Source organism: Phyllostomus hastatus, unplaced genomic scaffold (genome assembly GCF_019186645.2).
Source record: "Phyllostomus hastatus isolate PE091 unplaced genomic scaffold, TTU_PhHast_1.1 phas_contig_152, whole genome shotgun sequence".
NCBI lineage: Eukaryota > Metazoa > Chordata > Mammalia > Chiroptera > Phyllostomidae > Phyllostomus > Phyllostomus hastatus.
Genome location: NW_025333622.1, coordinates 14942021 through 14967802, shown reverse-complemented (window position 1 = coordinate 14967802; position 25782 = coordinate 14942021). Strand labels below are relative to the sequence as shown.

Sequence of the window (25782 nt, the reverse complement as noted above, 5' to 3'; positions counted from 1 at the left end):
TGAGCTAAAAGCTTTAAAAAGTTGCAATACATGCCACCAATTTGAGTATGTTGCTTGCAGAAAAACAACTTTCAGATTAGTTTTAGCAACTACCCACAGGGTTGTAAAATGAGACACTGATTTGTATGTACACTTCTCCAGTGTAATCCTAACTCCATTTAATACCTTGTTGAGAACACCATAAAAACCCAACCAGGCCCATATTCTAGATAGAAAGAGTCCTGTTTTGCCAAGGAAAAAATAATTAAAAAGGGAGAAATTATATAGGATTAATCTTTAAATAGGCCAAGGAGAAGGTCTGTTAAGAAGAAAACAAAATTTATTTTTACAAAAATAAGAACATTAATATATTAGTGGTATCTAGCATGTTACTCATCAGATACTATTTCTATAAAGGTTTTCTTAAACAACTGCCCCCATGACCAATGTGAAAACCAAGGATAAGTAGTCTTCATTTCAGAAAGGGAAGAAAAAATCTCACCAAAAAAAAATTTTTGTAGAGAGTAAATCAAATCAAAATATAAAGAAAACCACCAATGTTTTACTAATTCTGCATCTAAGAGAATATTCCTATATCTATCTACCTATCTATCTACCTATCTATCTATCTATCTATCGTTGCTTCACCTATTTCTACATCAATTGTTTTCACTTTCTTTGAACTTTATTCATAATATCATTGGTCTAAGGAGAGCTGACTCTAAGAGCCACAGTGTTCTTTCAGCAGTCCCATTAATCTCTCTGACAGTATCCTCTCTTAAGATTATATTCAGATACTTATTTTTGTTACAAATTAAAACAAAGCACCAAACCACTATGAATATGACCCCCTTTTCCAGTCCAGTATGTCTTGCTTTATTGCCACATGACTAAAACTTATAGTTTTGTTAAAAGATAAAGTGAGTGCTATTGCTTAAAGAATAAAAATATATAAGGTAAATATTCTCAACTGAGAGAAGAGGACACTTCCTTTGTTAAAATATGCAAGGCCCTTAAAGGATAACCTATGAAATTTTAGAGAATATTAGGATGTTAAATGTAGTATCATCATACAAAGTTTTTTCTAAATTTTATTTTTATTATTTACAATTTTATTATTTACAATAAAAATAAAACTGTAATTAATTATAGTTGTAATAATGAACAGCTACCTATGCAAAACATTGTATAAGAAAAGCAAAAATGAAATTTTAAAAATAGCTCTTAATTAACTTAAGGCCAATACAAACTAGTTGAAAAGGGAAAAGAAGAATTATTAAATCACACAGGAGCAATTATAAAACGATAAAGTACAATTAAACATGGAGGCTGAAGAACAATGGATAAAACAAAAACAATACAGGGTAGAGTTCATCAACAACTATTAATTTTAAGCAATAAAATTGGAGATCTACAGGAATAAGATTTTGCATAAGTAGAAGAGCATAAATTAATTAGGAAACCAATAAACTATGTTTAAGGAACACCACTCCTAGCAGATTGCCTAGAATACAGTAACGATGCTAGTTGAGTATCTCATCTAAAAATGAAATTAGAAACATAGTTGACCCTTGAACAACACAGGTTTAAACTGCATGGGTCCACTTACCTGTGGATTTTTTAAAATAAATATATTGGATAATTTTTGGAGATTTGTGACAATTTGAAAAGCTTGCTTCTTCTAAAATAGCTAAAAAGACTAAGAAAAAGTTAAGTATGTCATGAAGGCACAGTTAGACAATTCATTTTGTATCAGATAATGTAAAGTTACAATGTCAATAAATACAGTACTACAAAGGTATTTTATTCCTTTTTATTTTCATAATAACATTTTCTTTTTTGTAGCTTACTTTTGTAAGAATACGTATAATATACAAAATACGTTAATCAACTGTTTATGTTATTGGTAAGGTTTCCAGTGAACAGTAGGCTATTAGTAGCTAAATATTTGGAGAGTCAGAAGCTTTATGAGGATTTTCAACTGTGGGGGTGGGGGGTATCAATTCCCCTAACTTCCACATTGTTCAAGGGTCAACTGTACTTAAAGGACTTGGAAGATGGGAGACTCTAAAGGCCAGGATAAGAGGTCCTTGACATCTATCGATGCAACTGACATCAGTAAGAATTTTCTTATAGAGAACCAACTATGTGCAAAGTAAGACATGGTTTCCAAACCCAGTGCATGGGGAAAACAACAGACAAACTCATTACTAACTAATACAAAGATAAAATAAGGCTTGAAATCAAAACAGAAATAAACTCTAATGGAATTTACAACAGAGAGTGTGATTAATTCCAAATATGAGGATTTAGGCAGGCTTCACAAAGGAAAGAACGTTTGATTTGAATGTTACAACATGAGTAGGCTTCTGAATGAGAGATTTTTTAATTCCCAAATCAGCATAAGTCAAATCAGCTATGATTATGTTTCCATATATGAGTAATGTTTATTTGGGAGGCTCTTGTTGCTGGCATTTACCAAATTTCAGTTCTTTGTACAATTATTCTCTCAATTGCATAGTAACACACCTTTTGATGCATCCACACAAAACAAGGTTATAATGGGCATATCTAGTGTTCACAGAGAGGGGAAAAACACATTTCTAATTTGTCTCTATATCCTTACAGACTCAAAACTGAATTTAACTATAAAGACCTTTGTTTTTTTTATTTTATTTTTCTATTACAGCTTACAGTCAATATTATTTTGTATTAGGTTCAGGTGTACAGCATAGTGATTTAGACCAACATGTACTTTACAAAGTATTCCCCCCAATATTTCCAGCACCCACCTGGCACCATACATAGTTATTACAATATTATTGACCATATTCTCTATGTTGTACCTAATATCCCCATGATTATTTTTTAGCTACCAATATGCCCTTCATGATTCCTTCACCTTTTTCACCTAGTCCTCCAAACACCCCTCTGGCAACCATTAGTCTGTTCTCTGAATCTATGAGTCTGTTTCAATTTTGTTTGGTAGATTCCACATACAGGCAAAATCATATGGTATTTGTCTTTCTCTGACTGACTTGTTTCACTTAGCATAATGCCCTCTAGGTCTACCCATACTGTTGCAAATGTTAAAAGATTTCATTCTTAAATTCCTGAGTTAGAAAACAAAGTTTGGCAAAACTAAATGCAGTTTAGAAAAGGCACTATAATAGTAAAAATATATATTATAATAACCACCAATATGTGCCTCATTATTTTTATTGTTCATGTACTATGAGTGAAAAGCAACTGGAATCATAAATAATTTCAATGTAAGTGTGTATGGACCATGCTAGAAACACTTTAAAAAACCATTGTATGATCAAGTCTTAAAATAGTCATGTATATACCTAATAAGACATTGTAAGATCCAAAGATCTTGTCAGAGAGCCTTTTGTTGAGCACATTCCTACTTTCATAAACCTCAAGGTTGTCAAGCTAGGCTCACTGTGTATTTTCCCAGCCCCAAGCCCTGAAATCAACCACTTTTCTAAGAGATCTTGGTTCATTTTAGTGGAGAAAGGTGTATAGAAATGAAATTCTGGTTCCCCTTTTTCCCACTCTTTTCCCAGCCACTCCCATGGATACATGGTCTCTCATTTCTAGTCTATCCTTCCTGTTTTCTTTTGAAAACAAGATCAGATATGCCTGTACTTTCTTATAACAAAAGTAGCATGCTATAGCTTTTGTGCATTTTTTCCAGCAACTTGACAGAATGTCCTAGAAATCACCTTATATCAGAGGTACTCTCATTTATTAGAGGTACTCTCATTTTCTTTAAAGCAGCCAGTATGGTGATTGGGGGGATAAATAGTGACAGATGGAGATTTGACTTGGTATACAGATGATGTGTTTTAGAACACTGCACCTGAAACCTGTATAATTTGGTTAACTAGTATCACCCCCAATAAATTCAATAGAAAGAAAAACAAGAGAGAATCATCAATCACTAAGGCCTAGAATGCACCGTCATTGGCCTGAAAACAGTGGTTGCTACAGCAGCTCTGGTGGGCACAACTGAAGGTCGATGACAGCAGTGTGTCCAGAAACTGCAGTGCCGTCTACAAAAGTAGGACAAGTGCAAATAGCGGGGCCAGAATTTCTAAGGCTCAGCAGATGGCACACTGAATTTCTTTTTCAAAGCCAGTGATAAAGTCATATATGGGTGCCCAATATGTATGAGCTAAAAGAAGAGATGCTTATAAAAATGGAAGCAGACAGTTCCAGAGCAGCCACCGGTTTGCTTTTTGAACTAAGGCCATACCACAAATGAGCTACAAATAAGTCTGGTGAATCATGTCTGCAGCTATATGGGTTTTGTTTGAATTTTAAAAATTGCAACAAAACTTACAAACAATACCTTCAAGGGAAGTTCACTTTTTTATGTGTCAACTCTTGAAGTAAATCACACAGTGAATGATTTATCATTAAAGTGAAATAGGAAAAAAAAATACTACTGCACAAACAAAAGACACTAACTTACATTTCAGGACACTTGGACTTTAATCTTCAGTCTTTATAAGAAAATCTATGTAACTTCTAATTAAATCATTCCATCTTGTACTGTTTCAATTTATTTATTAGTACAGTGTAATTGGACCCCAAAAAATGTTTTTTAAACCTGTCAAGTCTTTAATGTGTGGATGTACCATAGTGGATTCAGGCACCCTCCTACCTATGGGCAATTAGGTTGTCTCCTATATTTTGCAATTACCAAAAACACTGCAAAACTCCTTGTGCATATGTCAGGCACATCTAGATCAGGAGTGTCCAACCTGCAACCCACCAGCTGCACGCAGCCCAATGGCTATAAATGCGGTCCAATACAAACTGTAAATTTACTTAAAACATTGAGATTTTTTGTAATTACCTGTCACAATGTCACGTAAAATAAACACACATATGCATATGTTCTCATATTTGTATGCATGCGTGGCTTCAGTTTTACTGAGGTGTGCAGCTTCCAGTGTGTTTTCTTCCAAGTGCAGACAGTAGAATTGACACCACTGGACGTTATATGTGCTTGTGGTAACTTAGCAAGGCAGCGATTATCAGTAACATTTCAATCTACTATTGCAATATTAGGTGTTGAATATCATTCACAAGTCAGGTAAGCATTCTTATTTGATTATTAAAGGTATTTCTACTTCTTAACGGCGCCACACACATCTCCTGCCACACTTTAAAATTGGCCCTCTGCCTCACCCTGCATTGGCAGCTGAGTGGGCTATGGAAGGGCCCAAACCCTGCTTTCTATTTTACTGTCAATTAATGTTCATAATAAAAGTAAATAAAGACCCTTCATCTATTATTTTTCAATCCCAGCATGACTTCTACAATGTCTCAAAAGAAAAAAGAACCCTCCAAAAATGAAAAATTATGGATGAAGGAAGATTGTTCAATGCAAAGTGGACAAATGACTACTTTTTGTTGAGGCAAATAGTAAGGCACTCTGCTTAATTTGTAGGGAGTTTGTGCAAGTTTTCAAAGACTATAACTGGGAAAGGCATTAAATGCAAAATCATGCTGCCAAATTCAATGCGCATAAAGGACTGTGTCATAAAGACGAAATAGCAGAACTGATAAAAGTCTGTCTTCTCAACAAAAATTTTTTCAAAAAGCTGTAACTCAGGCAGATTCCACTGTAAAAGCCAATTATGTGGTAGCATATTTAATAGCAAATAATAAAAATATTTACTAATGGTGAGTTTATTAAGCAATGTATAGAGAGTGTGGCAGATGTAATTTGTCCTGAAAATAAAGGAGGATATTTCTAAAACCAGTTTGTCTCACAAGATTGAGACAAGTATATAGCCAGGGGAATTGAAGAAACTGGAAAAATCTATCAAAGAAGTTTGGAAAGTAAAGCTGCTAATTTTAAATTTTATAAAGCTTTGGTGATGGATGATAGCAGTGTTGCAAAGATACAGCTCAACTTGTTATTTTTATTAGAGGTATTAGTGACGAAGATAACATCACTGAAGAAAAGGCCTCTTTAGTACCATTAAAAGACACAACTAAATCAAGAGATTTATACAAAGCAATACAAAATAAGTTAAAGAGATTTTCTTTGTCCACTATCAACAAACATATGTGCTATAGTTACTCATGGTGCCCTAGTGATGGGAGGTAGGAGAGAGAGACTTGTAAAATTAGTAGAAGACAATGCAATTGCTACCCAAAATTCATGTTTGATGAAGTATCACTGCACAGTACATCAAGAAAATTTATACACAAAGCTTTAAAAATGGATAACATCATGCAACTCACCATCAAGACTGTGAATTTCAGCCCTGGTTGGTGTAGCTCAGTGGATTGAGCGCAGGCTGCGAACCAAAGTGTCGCAGGTTCGATTCACAGCCAGGGTACATGCCTGGGTTGCAGGCCATGGCCCCCAGCAACTGCACATGAATGTTCCTCTCTCTCTCTCTTTCTCCCTCCCTTCCTTCTCTAAAAATAAATAAATAAAATCTTAAAAAGACTGTGAATTTCATAAGAGGCAAGGGACTGAATCATCGCCAGTTCCAGGAATTCCTTAAAAGTACAGATGCTGACTACGGTGACATCATTTACTTTTTGGAAGGAAGATGGCTAAGTCAAGGCCAAATGTTGAAAAGATTTTATGATTTGTGACACGTTATCAAGTTGTTTATGGTATCAAAAAACAAATTTGGGCCAGAACTTGGATGATGAAAAACTGGCTTACAGATTTAGCCTTTTTAGTGGATTTAATCTCTCATTTCAATGAGTCAAACATGCATCTTCAAGGTGAAAACTTATCAATACCATGTTTCAAACCACTGCAAGCTCAAATTATGGCAAACAATTTTATGCTTTTTGACACAATGGCTAAACACAGTCCTGTGAACAGCGAAAAATATGTAGACTTACTTTTTGATTTGATATAAAAATTTGAAAACATTTCAAGATTTCTGGGAAAATAATCAGTATTTTGCTATATTTGCAACTCTATTTTCAGTTGACATAAATGTTACCTGCCGATTTTCAAATGGAATGCATAGAGCTGCAATCTGACATTCAACTTAAAGAAACATTTGATCATGTCTCTTTATTGCACTTTTATAGGCCCTATCTTCCCAGAGACAAATATCCCTTGCTTCACAATCCTGCCTTATTCATGTCTATTTGGCAGCACCTACATTTGTGAACAACACAAGAATGTGTTGCTCAAGAATGAAACACATTAAGAGTAAAATTAGAACCAAAATATCTGATGAGCACCTTGAGAATTCCCTGAGAATTGCCACTACTTCTATCAAACCAGATACTGAATCACTAGTTTCTCAAATGCAATGTCAAACATCCAACTTGTTTTATGTTGTTTTCTTTTACTTTTATAATAAAAATATTTTTAAAAATCAATGACGTGTTGTTACTTAGATATGTACATTTTCTATATTTGTGATCACAAACTTGGGACATGCTTTATGATTTTAAAAGATTATTGGAAAGGCCATTGCATAATTAAGGTTATGTGAGGACTTTTGCTTATCTGTGGTGGCAGATATCATGAAATTTATGCATGGACCTTCCTTTTGCTCCTCATTTTTAACTGGTATTTGTGTATTTAATGTGTGGCTCACGACAACTCTTCTTCCAGTGAGGCCCAGAGATGCCAAAAGGTAGGACACCCTGACCTAAATGTTGGACAGCTGGGTCAATAAGTAACTACATATGTATATAATAATTATAACCCACATAAAAAATCACTTTTAGACCTGTAATAATTTTTAAGAGTGTAAGGAGGCTTCCAAAACTGAAACAGCTGACCCTAGTTAATACAAATCATAGTAATATCCAAAACACCAAGGTACCAACAGGATATAGTTGAGTGGCAATGTGGTATCCTTTGGAAAGGACATTCATAGTTAAGGCCAGGAAAAACAAAAGCAGTGTTTCAAGTCTGTGTGAGCACTTCCATCTGCGGGTATCATTTTCATTTTATATATAAGGAATTTGTTTAATTTCTTCAGAATACTTTTAATGTGTTGAGCCAAGAACAAAGAGCAAAGTAATTTATTTCCAAACTCACTTTCTGCCAAAAAGGAATACTTTTAGTTCCATCTAAAATATTCAAAAACTGGAAAACTGGAAGGAAACAGTTGTCTTTCCAGAGTACTTTCAAGATAAAATATGGAATTTTGAATTAAAAATAAATCACACAGTACAGAAAGGACAAATGCTAAGTGCAACTATCATGAATAAGTCTCACATGATGTGGTCTCTAACTTTATGGCACCAGGGAACAGTTTTGTAGAAAACAACTTTTCCACAAGACGGGGTTGGGAGATGGTTTGGGGATGATTCAAGTGCATTACATTCAAGCCCACCTCCTGCTGTGTGGCCCAGTTCCTAACAGGCCTAGAACAGTATTGTCTGTGGCCTGGAGATTGGGGACCCCTGTCACAGATGATGTTGAACAAAAGATGTCACAAAAGAATGAGCACAATGATTCCATTTATATAAAACAAAAATATGCAAAACTAACCTATACTTTTTGACATATACAGAGGTCATAAAGAAAAGCAAAGAACAATAAGAGTCACTATAATGATTTCCTCTGAAGAAACTGAGGAAATAATGTGTGGGAAGTAATATATCTATATGATTTATGGAAGCCATTAATATCCTTGAGATTATCGCTCTCTCTATATATTATTTACATTGTATTATATAATTTTTATTTTTAATTGAATTTATTGAGATGACATTGGATAATAAAGTTATATAGGTTTCAATGCTCATGAATGGGAAGAATTAACATCATCAAAATGTCCACACTACCCAAAGCGATTTATATATAGATTCAACACAATCCCTATTAAAGTACCAATGACATATTTCACAGATATGGAACAAACATTTCAGAAATATATATGGAACCATAAATGACCCTGAATAGCTGCAACAATTTTGAGAAAGAAGAACAAAGTAGGAGGAAAAGTAGAAGAACAAAGTAGGAGTAAAATACCTGATATCAAACTGTACTGCAGGGCCACTGTAATCAAAACAGCTTGCTACTGGCATAAGAACAGACATATAAACCAATGAAACAGAACAGAGAGCCCAGAAATAAACCCAAGTCTCTGCAGTCAATTAATATATGACAAAGGGGGAAGAAGCGTAAAATGAAGCCAAAAATAGCCTCTTCAACAAATGGTGTTGGGAAAACTGGACAGTTACATGCAAAAAAAAATGAAACTTGATCACCAACTTACACCATACACAAAAATAAACTCAAAGTGGATAAAAGACTTAAATATAAGTTGTGGCACCACAGGAGTCCTGGAGGAGAACATAGGCAGGAAAATCTCAGATATTCCACGCAGCAATATTTTTACCAATATGTCCCCTAGAGCAAAGGACACAAAGGAAAGAATAAACAAATGGGAACTCATCAAGTTAAAAAGCTTCTGCATGGCTAAAGAAAACAGCATTAAAATGAAAAGAGAAACAACTACATGTGAAAACATATTTGCCAATGATATTCTGGACAAGGGTTTGATCTCTGAAATGTATAAAGAACTCACACGACTCCACTCCAGAAAGACAAACAACCCAATTAAAAAATGGGCAAAAGACTTGAACAGACACTTCTCCAAAGAGGACATACAGAGGGCCCAGAGACATATGAAAAGATGCTCAGCATCGCTAGACATCAAAGAGATGCAAATTAAAACCACAATGAGATACCACTTCACCCTAGTGAGAACAGCCATCATAAACAAATCAACAAACAAGTGTTGGAGAGGATTTTGAGAAAAGGGAACCCTAGTACACTGCTGGTGGGAATGCAGACTGGTGCAGCCAGTGTGGAAAATGGTATGGAATTTCTTCAGAAAACTAAAAACAGAACTGCCTTTTGACCCAGCAATTCCACTGTTGGAATTATATCCTAAGAACCCTGAAACACCAATCCAAAAGAACCTATGCACCCCAATGTTCATGGCAGCACAATTTACAATAGCCAAGTGCTGGAAGCAACCTAAGTGCCCATCAGTAAATGAATGGATCAAAAAACTATGGTACATTTACACAATGGAATTCTATGGAGCAGAGAGAAAGAAGGAGCTCCTATCCTTTGCGACAGCATGGATGGAACTGGAAAGCATTATACTAAGTGAAATAAGCCAGGCAGTGAAAGACAAATACCATATGATCTCACCTTTAAAAGGAACCTAATTAACAAAAGAAACAAGCAAGCAAAATATAATCAGAGACACTGAAATAAAGAATAAACTGATAGTAACCAGAGGGGAGGTGGGAGGGGATAGATAATGGGGGGAAGGGGAGAAGGGTTTTCAGGCACAACTATAAAGGACACATGGACAAAACCAAGAGGGGGTGGTAGCAAAGGAGGGAGGTGCAGATGGCTGGGGTGTGTGGGGAGATGTGGGGGGTAAATGTAGACAACTGTAACTGAACAACAATAAAATATATATAAATTAAAAAGTATATAGGTTTCAGGTATATAATTGTATAATATATCAGCTATATATTTAATTGTGTGGTCACCACCCCAAGTTATGTACTTTTTAAAATATATTTTATTTTTCATAATAAATAAAGTAAATAACTGGTACTACTACTTTGTGGTGAACTGTAACTTCTACCAGAGTGAACCCAGGAGTGAACTTAATACCATAACTGGCAGTCATTGAGTAACAAAAGGTGAAAATGAACTTTAAACAAACTTAAAAGTTAAACAAACTTTTTACCTTGACAAACACATTATGTGTTTGTTAACATAAGCAGAATTAACCTTTGGTGGCATCTGATAAAGATTAAATATTAATTACTGTTCAAAGTTCAAAATGTTAAGTATAAATTATTTTTTAACATAAGAATGTATTTTAATTCTAGAATTATTATGCCATACTGGAAAAATTAAAATACTAAAATAATTCCTTCTTTTTACTTCTCCTATTTCTGAAAACATCATTAGATGGACCCAATTGTATATTCAGAAATATAAAACACAAACCAAAAAAAAATCAGAACTTTTAAAAATACAAATCCTTAATCAATTGGTTTTCTACATTTCCATTCCCTCATGAATTGTAGTATTAGCTGTTTCTACAAAAATTGCTAGCATCTTTAGTGCAGAATCATATTTAGAGGTCACAATCTAGATGCTAGGGATACTCGCTATCTACCACTGGGTTGTCATTTGCAAGAAGTCAGTTGAGAATAAGTAGCAGAGCTAGTTAGTAAAAGAACTGAGATCAGACCCAAAGTATCCTATTTGTAGTCCAGTGCTCTTTGCATTACATGGAGCACTGGATTGATATAATTCAATGAATTATATCATGTGTCTTGCATATGACCATCAGCTACCATTTTTCATTATTTTGATCCTTAATATTTATCACATACTGAAACTCCTTGGAAAAGTCACTCATCCATTCTAAATTAGTTTTCTCTATATGTAATATATAAATAAATATGATTACTTATCTCTTAGATTATAAAAGGAGGAAATAAAAGACTGCATATGAAAGCACTTTTGTTGTTATCATACCGACTGATAGAAGATTAAAAGTGCACCTTCTGGTTTATAAAGACATACTGGTATTAGAAAACATTAAATTGGCGTGAGGAGGGAGCAAGGCAAGACAAATGAAACAGAGGGCAAACATAAAGAAGGGCTAATCATAAAATGAATATTTTCTATAATTAAAATAACAATGTGATCAAGTTCAAGAAGGGAGGTTGAAGTGAGACCCCAGAAATAGACTATTATTAAACAATTTCATATACTATTAAGAAGACAATTCAAACTTCTGAGTAACCAAACAACTCCCTACAGTATAATGCAATTGTTAGCAATGAAGAAAAGCTAAGACTGTCACTGCACAAAATACCCTAAAATGTTTTAAATTAAAAAGTAAAAGTAGCCCTGACTGGTGTGGATCAGAGCAGTGAGCGCAGGCCTGCAAACCAAAAGGTCACTGGTTTGATTCCCAGTCAGGGTATATGTCTGGGTTGTGGGCCAGGTCCCTGGTTGGGGGCACGTGAGAGGCAACCAATTGATGTTTCTCTCACACATGTATGTTTCTCTCTCTCTCCTTCTCCTGTCCTTCCCCTCTTTCTAATATTATATAAATAAAATCTTTAAAAATGTAAAAGTAGGAAAAAAGTTTAGAACAATTTTAAAAGATTTATAGGTGAATATTCGTATGTTCTCAAAAAGGGTGAAACTAAGCAAAACAATTCAAGAAAAAAAAAGTCTCTCTCATGAGAGAGCTAAGACTTGAATTACTTAAACAAATGAAAATTAAAAACATGAAAAAAATACTTGGCTTCACTGATAATCACAGAAATATAAATTCAAAGAAACATTAAATATTTTGGAGTCATCAGATATGACACACACATATACACAAAAAGAAAGAAAAAAAAATTGACAGTGGCAATTATTGTTGGCAAGGGTGAGGGAAATTGGTATGCTGCTTTTTTTCATAAGTCAGTGCATTTGAGGAAATTTTTAATGCTTCTATAAGGAGTATGTATTTTACAATCAGTACAAGTCATATAAAACAAAATGAAAACAGGCATTAAGTGGGATTTTCATGTCTGAAATGAGTATGTTGATAGCCTAAAAATGGCTTCTACATATTAGATAGCGCCTCCAAATCTCTGCAGGAAAGATCTCACAATTATACACTGTAACATAAACACTCTATCACTCAATTAGAAGTTAAAATGAGAGAAAAAAAATCTGGCGTGGCTTAGCAGTCTCAGCAGAAGTTTCAAAGGTTTCTAGCAAGTTTATAACATTCTTCTCTTAAAACTTAAACCTTCATTCTGACAGGCTCAAGATCCTGGGAATCTCAGAATCATGGCAGAGCCACTTAGAAAGCTGTGTGTGTTTATGTTAAGTAATTCAAAGTCTCTGAGTCTATTTCCTCATCCGTACAATGTGCACAAAATTGCAGTCACGCTGGATCAGTGTGAGGGTTAGAAATGATCAATGCCCAGGGCCTAGTTTCAAGAACTGAGCACATAATTGGCACTTATATAGTCACTTAACCTAACACTGATCCTAACCTAATACTAATTCGCACTTAAGTGCTACTATTTTTATTGAACCTGGTTTAACTCAATCTGTAAATAATTAGGTTCACACATCAATCATCACTCCATTGAAGTAGAAAAGTAATTTGTGTCTAGCATGACTGTGAAATACATTCTCTAAAACAAATTCTTAAAAAGGAAAAAAATAAAGAAGGAGGGACAAATGAGAGAGGAAGGTGGGGAAAAAAGGGAAAAGAAGACTGGAAAAAAGAAGGAAGTTAAAATACAAACCCAAACCAAGACTAGCAATGCACTTTAATAAAGAAAAATGGCAAATAGTTACATTGACCACTCTGAAGCTCAACAGCATCCATTGACATTGAACTTACCAATTAAGTCTGATCAACTTGAAGAAGATGAACTTTCTCCTATGCTGAGGTGTCCTCACAAAGCTGTGGAATAAAGCTTGCCTTTTCTATTTAAAGTCATGCTTTTATTACTAAACAGTTGCTCTGAGAGGAAGGCAGTAAGCAGGGTTAGAAAGAGAAAAAGAGGACAATAAAGATGAAGAGAAGACAACAGGCAATTCTGGATCAAGCCTCTTCTCCCGATCCATACAGATTCTCCTGTGTTCTCACCTGAAGCTGTGCAGAGCTGTCATTGAGACTGTCCTCCCTTCGCCGAGCCTCCTCTAACATCTGTGCACTCTTCTTCTTTTCCACCTGCTCCTTGTGCTTCAGATTTGCTACCTTCTTATTCTGGTCTTTCACTTGCCTGTTGATAAGTGGGGAGAAAAATCAAGCTATTCATATACAAAAATAGAAAAAAAAATGTTCATTTAGCTTTACACCACTGTCACAAAGGAACAGCTGAAAGCCAACAAAGAGTTTCTGGCTACAAAGTGGTTCCACCCCTTTCAAGAGCTCTCCTACCAACAGTAGCAAATTGTTAATAACGCTGTTTTAGGAAAACGCATTTCAGCAAGTACTTTATGAAGCACTATGAAATTCTAAAAGGAGGGCATGAGATAGTTTGAAATGACGTGAAAAAGAAACCAAGCCAGAGACTGATGTTGGCCATATGGAAATAGTCTCCTGATAGCAATGCTATGAAATAGTAGAATGGCTGATTAAGAAATGTAATATAACTCTTATTTTACTATTATTAAATTTTTCACTTTCAAAAAGCATCAGAATATTGTACCTACTTCTGAAGTTCCCTATCCTATATCACTGCCTCCACACTAAGATAAAAATAAACTATATCCTAAAAACTTTGTTTATAGTACCCTTGCTTTTATTATAGTTTATTACACATATGAATCCTTTATTTTGCATTTTTTGAAATTTATATATAAAGTTTATTAATAAACTTCTTTTCAACATATGTTTTGAGATTCATATTGGTTAATTAGTGTAGTTTTTTATCCGCTCCATTTTCAATACAGTATAAAATGATTTATGTCAATTGTTTTAACACATTTTCAAGTCTGTGATACAGTAAGAGTTGTATCACAAAACCTTTCTTATTAGTCATTCTACCATTTCATAGCACTGATATCAGGAGACTATTTCCATATTGCCAACATCAATCTCTGGCCTGGTTTCTTTTTCATGTCAGGTCTAAACAACAATTGGGTTGTTTAGCTTTTTATTATTACAAGCAATGCTGCAAGGTACATTCTGCCTTTGCTAGAGATTCTCCAAGGTATATGCCTACAAACTGAATTGCTAAGTCGTATTGTAGGGATACCTTCAGGTTTACTAATTATTTTCCAAGAAGTTTTATTAATTTATATTTACACTAGTAGTACAAAACAGTATCTGTTATACTTCTACATATTTGCTAACACTTGGTTCTATCAGACTTTCTAAATTTTATCCATCTGGTAGATATATATAAATAACATGTCATGTAGTATTGAAATGCATGTTCCTAGCTTTTGAGGCTCAATATCTTTTCATACAGTATTTGACTATTCCTGTTTCCACTTCTATGAACTAGTTATTATGTACTTTGCCCATTTTTCAATTAGGATATCTTTTTCTTAATGCTTACAGATATCATAATCCTTCATCTGCTTTATGCTATACAAATATTTTCTTCTAATCTATTAATTATTTATTTGATTGTTCAGGGGGGTCCAACCCACAGCCCAGGATGGCTATGAATGCAACCTAATACAAAGTCATAAATTTACTTAAAACATTATGAGGATTTTTTGTGATTACGTGTTGTAATGTATTTAATGTGTGGCCCAAGACAACTCTTCTTCCAGTGTGACCCAGAGACACCAAAAGGTTGGACATCCCTGCTTTATGGTATGTTTTCATTTATAAAATTTTAAATTTCTTCAAGTGTACCAATCTTCTCTATGGTTTAAAAATGTGTGACTTTTTAACAAAATCTTCTCCATTCCAAGTTCATAAAGATAAATCCCTGAAAATTCTGTAACTTAGTCTTTCACATTGGAGTCCTTAATCCACTTGAAACTTAGGTTGTATGTGGTATGAGGTAGATATATAATTTCATTTTGGGCGTATGGTCTGAGGAAAGAATAAAATTTCATTTTTTACATTGATAACTAATTGTTCAGGATTATTTATATGCATTGCTACTTCAGTTGCATATAAAGTTTCTACACATGTGTGCCAGTCACATGGCTGTCTACTCTGGCATCTTTGTACATTTTGCACCAAATCTATACTACCTCAATTACTATACCTTTATAGGAAGTCTCAATACATATAAGGCAAGCCTGCCTACCTTCTTCTGTTACAAGACTGTCTTGACTATTCTTGCCCCTTAATACTTCTACAAATTTCAGAGCCCTCTTGCCAAGTTCCACTATGCCAACCAATCAACCCACCAACCACAGTAACCAAAACCCAAAAGCAGCCTTTTGGGATTTTGATTGAAATTGTACCAAATCTATTTATCAATTTGAGAAAAACTGACATTTCTGTGCTCTTAACTCTTTCAAATCATCAACACCATGCATTTCTCCAGTTACTTAGTTCTCTTTAAAAAGCTTTCAACAAAGAGTTGAGATTCAATCAGTAAATGACTGGCATTTATTTTAACCATAAGTACCTTACATGTTTTGTTGTCATTTTAAATTCCAGACACCCTGTCACTCTACATGGTTCCTTATACAAAGTAAGCATTCTTTAAAAAGTACTTTTCAACAATGTAAATAGTAACAAAATTAACAACATGTAATTCCTTGTTATCATCTAACACCCAGTCTATATTCAAATTTCCCCATTGCCTTAAAAAGTTTTTTAACACTTGCTTGTTTGAATCAAAATCCAAAAGATTTGAAACACAATCGATAGCTTTTGGTTTGTTAAATCCTGTAAGTCTCTATTAATCTAAAGAAAAGTTTCTCACCTCCTCTCCTACCCAGGTTTTTAAATGCCACTAACTTGTTAAAGAATATGAGTTCTGTAAAATGACTCACATTTTGGATTGTCTGTTTGCTTCTTCATGGTGTTATTTGCTCCATATACTTTTTTCTTTTTTAGATAGTGAAAGCTGTCTTTAACAGATTCAGTTTCAACATTTTAGGTCAAAACACTAAATAATGGTGCTGTGTATGGCATATTGCCTCAGTGGTTATTCATCAGTGAGTAATCAGAATGAAGGAAGTGACAGCCCAGTCTCTTCCTCTGTGTGTTATGCTCACCCTTCCATCAACTTTTGATCTCTAGTCACCCTGCATTAATGAACATTTCCTGAAAACACTATTTCAATAACATTTTTAAATTACATGGCAGGTAGACATGCAGTTAATTTGTCTATATAGGTTTTATATCTGGCAAACTGGCAAATGCTCCTGGTAATTCTAATAATTTTCCTGTGAATTCTTCTGGGTTTTCTGTGTAGACAGTTGTATTATACATAATAAAAAATCTTTGTCCTTTCTGTTTTTCTTGTCTTATTGAACTTGCCAGAAGTTCCAGAACCATGATAAAAACAATTAGTGACAGTGGGTAATCTCTCCTGATTCTAAAGAAAATTATTTTTACATTTCACCACTGACAATGACATTTGTTGTAGTTTTTTCTTTGAAAACTTTTTATTTATTCCTAGTCTACCAAAAGTTGCTATTATTTTAGTTGTAAATGAATGATGAATTCATTGGCAGGCTTTTGAGATTTTCTAATATTAAACTAATTTTATCACGAGATAAACCTATATTGTATCTTGCATGATACTTCCCTCTATACATTTCTTTACTTCCTTCCAACACAATTATTATACATTTATAAAATTAATGAAAAATCTGGTATTTTTATTGTTCTGTGTAATGAAGGTTTCATATAGAATATAATTAATAATGTCAAAAACAAAACTGTGAAATCCTCTGTACAAGGATTTAAAATCACACATTTTCTTTTCTATAATTTGGGTATGCTTCTATCTGTGGGCTAAAAAATGATTTTTAATAATTTCTAAATACTTCTTCAGTGTAGAATTTTAACTGAGAAGTCATTCAAAATTAAATAGTAAGTTAAAGACATAGATGGTAAGATAAAGTCATTCTCTGACATAAGTGGCATTAATACATTATTCAAAAGCTACGTTTCAGGGGACTTCCGGCCAAGATGGAGGCATAGGTAGACACACTGTGCCTCCTCACATAACCAAAAGAAGTACAACAATAATTTAAAAACAAAACAAAAAAAAAACAACCAGAACTGACAGAAAATCGAATTGTATGGAAGTCCAACAACCAAGGAATTAAAAAAAACACATTCATTCAGACCAGTAGGAGGGGTGGAATCGTGGCAGCCTGGGCAGAGAGGACTTGCAGCAAGGTGGCGGCTAGTGGACCCAGCAAGGCAGCAGATTGTGGAACAGGGTACATTGTGCAAGTCTGCAGCTGGCGGGCAAGGCGGTAGCTGGTGAGCCAGGCAGTCCCATATTCACACACAGATAAACCAGGCGAAACTGGGGAGTGAGACAGACCTCACAACCCAGGGCCCCAGTGCAGGAAATAAAGCCTCAAAACACCAATTGAAAACACCTGCGGGGGTTGAGGTGTCGGCAGAGACTCCCAGCCTCACAGGAGAGTTCGTTGGAGAGACCCATGGGGTCCTAGAATGTACACAAACCCACTCACACAGGATTCAGCACCAGAAGGACCCAGTTTGCTTGGGGGGAAATGGTGGAAGTGACTGAAATCTGGCAGGGAGCGGAGCACGCACCATTGTTCCCTCTTGGACCCCTTCCCCACATACAGTGTCACAACTCAGTAACATGGGTTGCCCCACCCTGGTGAATACCTAAGGCTCTGTCCCCCACTACATAACAGGCGTGTCAAGAGAAAAAAAAATGGCCCAAATGAAAGAACAGATCAAAGCTCCAGGAAAAAATACAACTAAGTGACAAAGAGATTACAACCTATCAGATGCACAGTTCAAAACACTGGTAATCAGGATGCTCACAGAATTGGTTGAATTTGGTGGCAAATCAGATTAAAGTGAAATAAAGGAAAATGTACAAGGAACCAATACACTGGATGGGAAGGAAACTGGGACTCAAATCAACGGTGTGAACCAGAAGGAAGAAAGAAACAACCAACCAGAAATGAAGAAACAAGAATTCAAAAAAATGAGGAGAGGTTTAGGATCCTCCAGGACATCTTTAAATGTTTGAGCATCCCAATTATAGGGGAGAAGAGGAAGAGCAACAAGTGGAAAAGTTATTTGAACAAATAATAAAGGAGAACTTCCCCCATCTGGCAAAGGAAATAGACTTCCAGGAAGTCCAGGAAGCTCAGAGAGTGCCAAAGAAGTTGGACCCAAGGAGGAACACACCAAGACACATCATAATCACATTAGCCAAGATTAAAAATAAGGAGAGAATCCTAGAGGCAGCAAGAGATAAGGAGACAGTAACCTACAAAGGAGTTCCCATCAGACTCCCAGCTGATTTCTCAAAAGGAATCCTGCAGGCAAGAAGGGGCTGGGAAGAAGTATTCCAAGTCATGAAAGGCAAGGACCTACATCCAAGATTGCTCTATTCAGCAAAGCTTTCATTTAGAATGGAAGGGCAGATAAAGTGCTTCCCAGATAAGGTCAAGTTAAAGGAGTTCATCATCACCAAGCCCTTATTATAGGAAATGTTAAAGGGCCTTATCTAAGAAAAAGAAGATGAAAAACATGTACAGTAAAATGACAGCAAACTCACAATTATTAACAACCATACCTAAAACAAAAACAAAAATAAATTAAGCAAACAACTAGAACAGGAACAGAACCACAGAAATGGAGATCACATGGAGGGTTAGCAACAGGGGAGTGGGAGGAGGAGAGAGGGGGAAAAGGTACAGGGAATAAGTAGCATAGATGGTAGGTAAAAAATAGACAGGGGGAGAGTAAGAGTAAGGGAAATGGAGAAGCCAAAGAACTTACATGTATGACCCATGTACATGACCTTTTTAAAAAGGGGGAAATGTGGGTGCAGGGTGGAGGGGAGTGAAGGGTGGAAAATGGAACAATTCTAATAGCATAATCAATAAAATATATTTTTTTTAAAAAGCTACGTGTCAGATCTTTACTTTCTGGCATCTTGAATATGTCTACTGAAAGATTCAGCCACAGAAAATATAATAAAACCAGCTGTCATTGGAAGAAATAAAAATGAAACTAATGTCTATGTTTGAATCTCCTCCCTGCAAAATTTTCTGTGCTAATATTTCTAATTTTATTAATCTGCTATCATATCAATTAGTAGAAAAAAGATTGAAATCTTTGCATTGAGAAATACAAGAAAAAATTGTTTTCATGAATCAAACTGCACTTTTTCAAAATTAAATTCCTCTTAACATTGGTTTATCACATGCAAAGATTTTACTGTTAAGAGAGAAAAAAAATTCTGAAGCCACACAAATTCTTTCTACCTTGTACCTGTGAGCTATCCCAGACAGTGCTGACCGCACTGATACCAGCAGCAGAGCCTTGTCATTCGCAACAACAGGACACATGAAATAAGAAACCTAATTAAAACCACTTGAGTAGTTTTTGGAACAAGGCAGATGTTACAGGCTAAATGTTTGATCTAGTCAAAGTCAATTTCGTTCTTCAGCACTCTTTATCATAATTATATCTGAGAATGAGTGACTTTTTGCTCTCAAACTCATAGAACTAGGTCAGGATATTTTTAGTTGTGTTTCAGGAAAGAACAAAAAATCTATCGCTCCCATCCTATCCCAACCACCAGCCTACTTGTGTTTTTAAAATTTTTCTTATTTTGACCTTCACAATATTGGGCATACAATTTTAATGCTTACCTCCTTCAAATTCAAAGAAAACATAAAATGGTAAGTAAAAAATACATAATACCAAGCTAAATACAGAGCACGGCCCTAAGCATATACAGGATGGAGCAAAAGTAGGTTTCCAGTTGTTCACATGGACAATAATATAATTTAATTAATAAATAATACAAGAATTAACTGTTTTGTGTACTCACAATGGCTAACCTGCTTTGCATCACCCTGTATGTCTTAGTATGCATAATAAAAAAATAATAAAATATAAAAAGAAAAAATTGGTATTTTAATTCTTCTCTTTATGGTTTTTTGGAATTTCTAAATTTTCTACAATAGACATAAAATGTTCTTCAAATATTTTAAAGATTTTTTATGTAATATGGTTGTATCTCAAAACAGGTCTTCATCTAAATCAGACTAGATAGAATGTAAGACACATTTGAGTTTCCCTTATTTATGTCTTGGTTTTTAATTTTCCATTTCCTATTCATATTTTCAATTTCCTTCCTTTAATTTAGTTTTGTGGCTATTAGTTCCATATTTTATTCCACAGACATAGTTAAATAGGAAAATAAAATGACTTTATCAAAATCAGGAACCAAGAAAAGTATAAAAAATTGCAAGAGGATTAAAACAATCCCTCTCTGCTGACTTTCTTCCCCACCTTCCGGGCCTGGGTGTGCGCGGCTAGAGCCCAAGTGCATGCACAGCCCTGAACTCCCAGCTGAACTGGAGCAGACGCACACACAACGCTCGTGCCTCAGTAATACCCTTCTCCACGTTGCTTCTCAGGGGCAGGGCACAAAAGGCAACAGCATCAAAACATGTTAATAAAATGGGGGACATTTCTGGAATCCATAAGCAGGAATAAATATTCTGTGACATTAGAATTTGTAAAACATGGAATTTCCTTCACTTATAAATAGATCAATATGTAATTGGATTTAAATCTGAATTTACGAGAAAACACATACATGTTAGTAAATCTATACCTTAAAGTGCTACCAGAAAAAGGATTTAATAATATAGATTTTTTAACTCTCTTAGACTGTGTTGTACCTGAATTAATTAATTTGAATTACATTAACGAAGAAGTTAATACATCTTTTATTATTCTTTAAGTAGGAAGAGAAGAAATGAAAGAGATTCACAAATACAGTGATCCCTCACCTATCATGGGAGTTATGTTCCACAGACCCCCGCGATAGGTAATAATCTGCAAAGTAGTGGCGTTATACTTGTTTTATTATTTATATATATTTTAAGGCTTTATAAACCCTTCCCACACTCTTATAAACCTTTCCCATACTCTTATAAACACTTCATATGCTCTTAAACACTTTCTACACTCTTAAACCTACATAATTTTAACAACGTATAAAATTCTATATGGGTACAGTATCCCACAAAATCCCGCGATGTAGAGAAAACTACGCGATACAGAATTAGATATAATTTTTTATAAAACCCGCAATACAGTGAAGCCGCACTAAGTGAACCTCAATATAGCGAGGGACGACTGTAAATACTTTAAATCAGAATCTCAGTTTATGAGTTCCCAACAATTAAAATAAATAGTTAAATGAATAGATTTAACTCTTTCCACAAACATATGAATAAATTTAAGTGTAAGAAGAGAGAAAAGCAAAGATGCAAAAGGACACAGTTTACTTTCTATTGGTCTTTGCCACAGGAAGTTTTATAAAATGCGGCCCACCATCTTGCTATTCAAAGTGTGATCCATGAACTCACCTCATCAGCATCACTGGGGGTTTGTTCCAAGTACAGAATTCTCAGGCTCACACCAGATGTACTAAATCAGAATCTGCATTTTAACAACATCTCCAGGTGATATATTATAAATGCACACTCAAGTTTAAGAAGCACTGGTCTGCTACACCGGCTATGCCTGGAAGGCCCTGCCTCTATTTACTTTATTGTTGCCTCTGCCTGTGTTTCTTAAAATCCAAACTCAAATTTAAGCCATAACTACTACTGACTCTCTTCTGCCCCTACAAACTCCCATGTCACTTTAACTAAATGTATCTTATAACCGGTTAATTCGTTCCCCATATTACAGTGATCCACGTTCATGTCTTTGTACACCTGTAAAATGCCTTCCTAGAGTTTAAAGTCTATGTTTGATACATTTTCACAGTTCACAATTCCTATCAAAGCGCCTCACGGTGTATAGATGCTCATTAGGTGGGGAGAAAATGGAGACAACTGTACTTGAATGTTAACAAAAAATGTTAAAAAAAAATCTGTTAAACAAATTCATAAAGAGGAAACTAAGTATATCCCTTCTACTGACGCCAAAATATGTCTCTGAAGGAAAATACATTTTGTTTAATATTCTAAACTTATGCAAACACTGAAAAATGAATGCCTTATCTCTCAAACACCTAAGAAAATTATTAATTGGAAAAGAAATTACTCTTCCTTTTTCAAAAAGTATTCCCACTCTATCTAGAAACTATCAATATTTTGGTCAGAGACTACATTTCTACTGGCTGTTTTGCTTTGTCAAAAAGAGAGATCTTTAACACTATTATAACCCTACCATAAAAATCTCCCATACAAATTTAAGAAACAATAGAGAGCTACCACAGTCAAATTTTTAAAAATCATAGTAAAAATCAAATATGACTCAGGTATTTGAATTGGAGAACAGAAGTTTAAGCTAGACAGCTGAAATACATTTATCAAGAGGCGAAATTACATTGTTGAAGTATTATGTGTTATTTTCATATATAAACATCTATATTATATTAAAATGTTACACATAAGGAGAATAAATGTTACATATAAATACATCATAAACACACACACAGTCTCTACCTCTCCTTCTACCATCCCAAGAGTAACTAACTCTACGTTCAGTTAATATAAAACTTAAGATATAAAAATTTCACAATACTACCTGAATACCTAACTGGGCTTAAAAAATAAGAATTTCATATTATATGTTTCCCTGTTTCTCTGTTCCCTATGATAACTGCCAAAAAAAAAAAAGCATTCAAGAATATAAAAACAAAGTAATAGTTTTACATATCATGTTTAATTAAAATGTTTTTGGATTATTTCAAAGCTGCTTTAAAGATGGATTTTATTTTTATGGAAATATATCCCCAACAGATAGTAGATGCCAGAGAGTAGATACTTTTACACTTTGTGAACCATATGTTCTATTTATGTCACATATTCTTTGTTTTCTTTCTAAATAAAATAAGCCATAATAATAATTTTAAAAACCCAGAGACATCAATATAGAATGCAAAATCAACTAACAATGTAGGGTTTTATATAAGCACTTTTAACTTTTTCAAAAAATATTTTAAATGATTAATTCAACATATTTTAATTAGCAAGGGAGTAGCATGATAACTAGTCCCATCTTATATTTAATTTCATTTATTTCCATGTTTGTTCTCACTACCACACTGACCTCCTCTAGGGAAAGGACCTTATTTTGTATATCTCCACAGATGTTAACAAAGCCTGTCTTGTAGCAGTTATTCAGTTTATTGAAGTGTCTTAACAGAAACTCTTTTTTTATGTTAGTCCTCAGAAAAACTCTATTACCATTAATTCAACAAATATTTCATGAAAGCTTGTATGTGCCACATACTATCTTTGGGAATATGGCAGTGAACAAAAGACAAAAATCTCAGTCCTTACTTACTAACAGCCCACAGGAAATATACAGAAAAGAAGTAAAATATACAGAATGTCAGTTAGTAGTAAGTTCAATGGGAAAAAATAAGAGGAGGAAAGAGAGGAGGGAGTGAGGGGATGGAGGATAAGAATGGTTTTAAATGAAGTGCCCACGAAAAGCCATGCTGTGAGCGCAACATCTAAGCAAGCCTGTGGAGGAAGCAAGGAAGCCACAGCTGTGCATGTACTGAGGGAAAAGGGTTCCACAGAGGAAATAGCAGAAACAAAGCTCCCGGGATAAGAGTGTGAGTGGCCAGTGAGAGTGAATTAGACAGAGAAACAGTAGACTAGTAATGAGGTTAAACAGGTAATGAAGGGCCAGACCCTCCAGCAAGAGTTAGCAAACATTTTGTAAAGGACCAGATAGTAGATACTTTTATACTTTGTGAACCATCAGTTCTACTTATGTCACATATTCTTTGTTTTCTTGTCGCATGCTCACCGGCCTGCAGTGATCGCAGAACGCTGCGGATGGCTTGTTGAAACACAAGAAAAACATAACACAGAGACAACCAGGTCCTGTGGGGAAGTCGGGACGGAATGGCCACTCTCTCTAGTGGGGAGTGCCTCGTTTCCATTCCCAAGCAGGTTTTTATTAAGAATACAGACTTAGTTTGTGGATTCACAGTCTGGCAGAAAAGATCAAAAGAAATAGGTGACTTTCAAAGATGCTGACAGAACACCCGCTGTGATTCTGGGCAAAGTTTGGCGTTTTATCATTTGAAAGGACTACAAGGCTCAAAGGGCTAGTTTTGGTTTCCTGTCTGTGCCTTCAAATGCTAATCTAATCATCCTCCAGCAAACAGATCTCACAGGATCTTGCACATTCTATGTCCCAGGCCTGATTACCCCAGAGGTCCACCATCTCTGGTCTGGGCTGCACCCCTCTGCTATTTCCACAGGCTTGAGTTGGGTAGAGGTGACAAAGGCAGCCAGGAGACTTGGATTTCTCACATCTAAGAACAAGGACTCAGGCTTTGACAAAGCCAGGGGGGCAGGGGTTGACGTCCATCACCCCTTCATTTCCACAGCCCCTGAGTCTCTTCCCAGAGACCTCCTAGTGATCATGCCTGTCTTTGGCGATTCCCTCCATGGGAAATCTTACCCGTCATTGGCTAACTGAACAAGCCTAGGAGGCCAGGCACAAATCAGGTAGCATTCACGCCAGGGAAATAAGTTTTGTCTTCTTAGTGGTTCCTGGTCCAGAGGTCTTTCAATCAGCCTAAGTCACGGGGGGTTACAGCTTCCTGAGACAAGGCAGGTCAGTCCCCAACATTTTTTCCCAACCATTTTAAAATGTAAAAACCATTCTTAACTTACAGGTTCTATAAAAATAAAGTATAGGTGGACTGTAGTTTGCTAATCCCGGCTGTAGAGCTTTACAGGTTCCTGAGGTTTTTTTGTTTTAGGAAGCAATTGCTTGGTATCACAAAGTACAAAGGAATAGTAGCCCATAAATGCTAATAAAAATAAGTAATCTAATAAAAATTCAAGTTATTAACTGAGGCAAAGCAATATACTTGTTTATAATTGAAAAACTGGTATGCATTTTCAAATGAAGACTTGAAGAATTGTCAAATCCTTCAGAAAAGAGTTGGCTTTCACTTATTCATTTAGCAAATATATACTGAGCCAACCAAGGGCCATAGTTTTAAGGAAGAACCTCACTGCCCTCGTAGAACTTACTTTCAAAAGGGGGAGGAAGATAACACAAACAAGCATCTCATTGCACAGTGACACATGCTATGGAAAAAGTAAAACAGGCA

At 35.1% G+C, this 25782-nt stretch overlaps 1 protein-coding gene across 10 annotated transcripts in view; it reads right to left on the bottom strand.

The window, feature by feature from the left end:
- The window catches only part of ERC1 (ELKS/RAB6-interacting/CAST family member 1), a 564233-nt gene that overhangs the window by 290713 nt on the left and 247738 nt on the right, over positions 1-25782 (bottom strand). For all 10 annotated transcript variants that reach the window (XM_045830450.1, XM_045830453.1, XM_045830452.1 and 7 more), the window contains one exon: positions 13656-13791. In XM_045830450.1, the coding sequence (XP_045686406.1) occupies positions 13656-13791 (136 nt within the window). The remainder of the gene's footprint in view (positions 1-13655; positions 13792-25782) is intronic.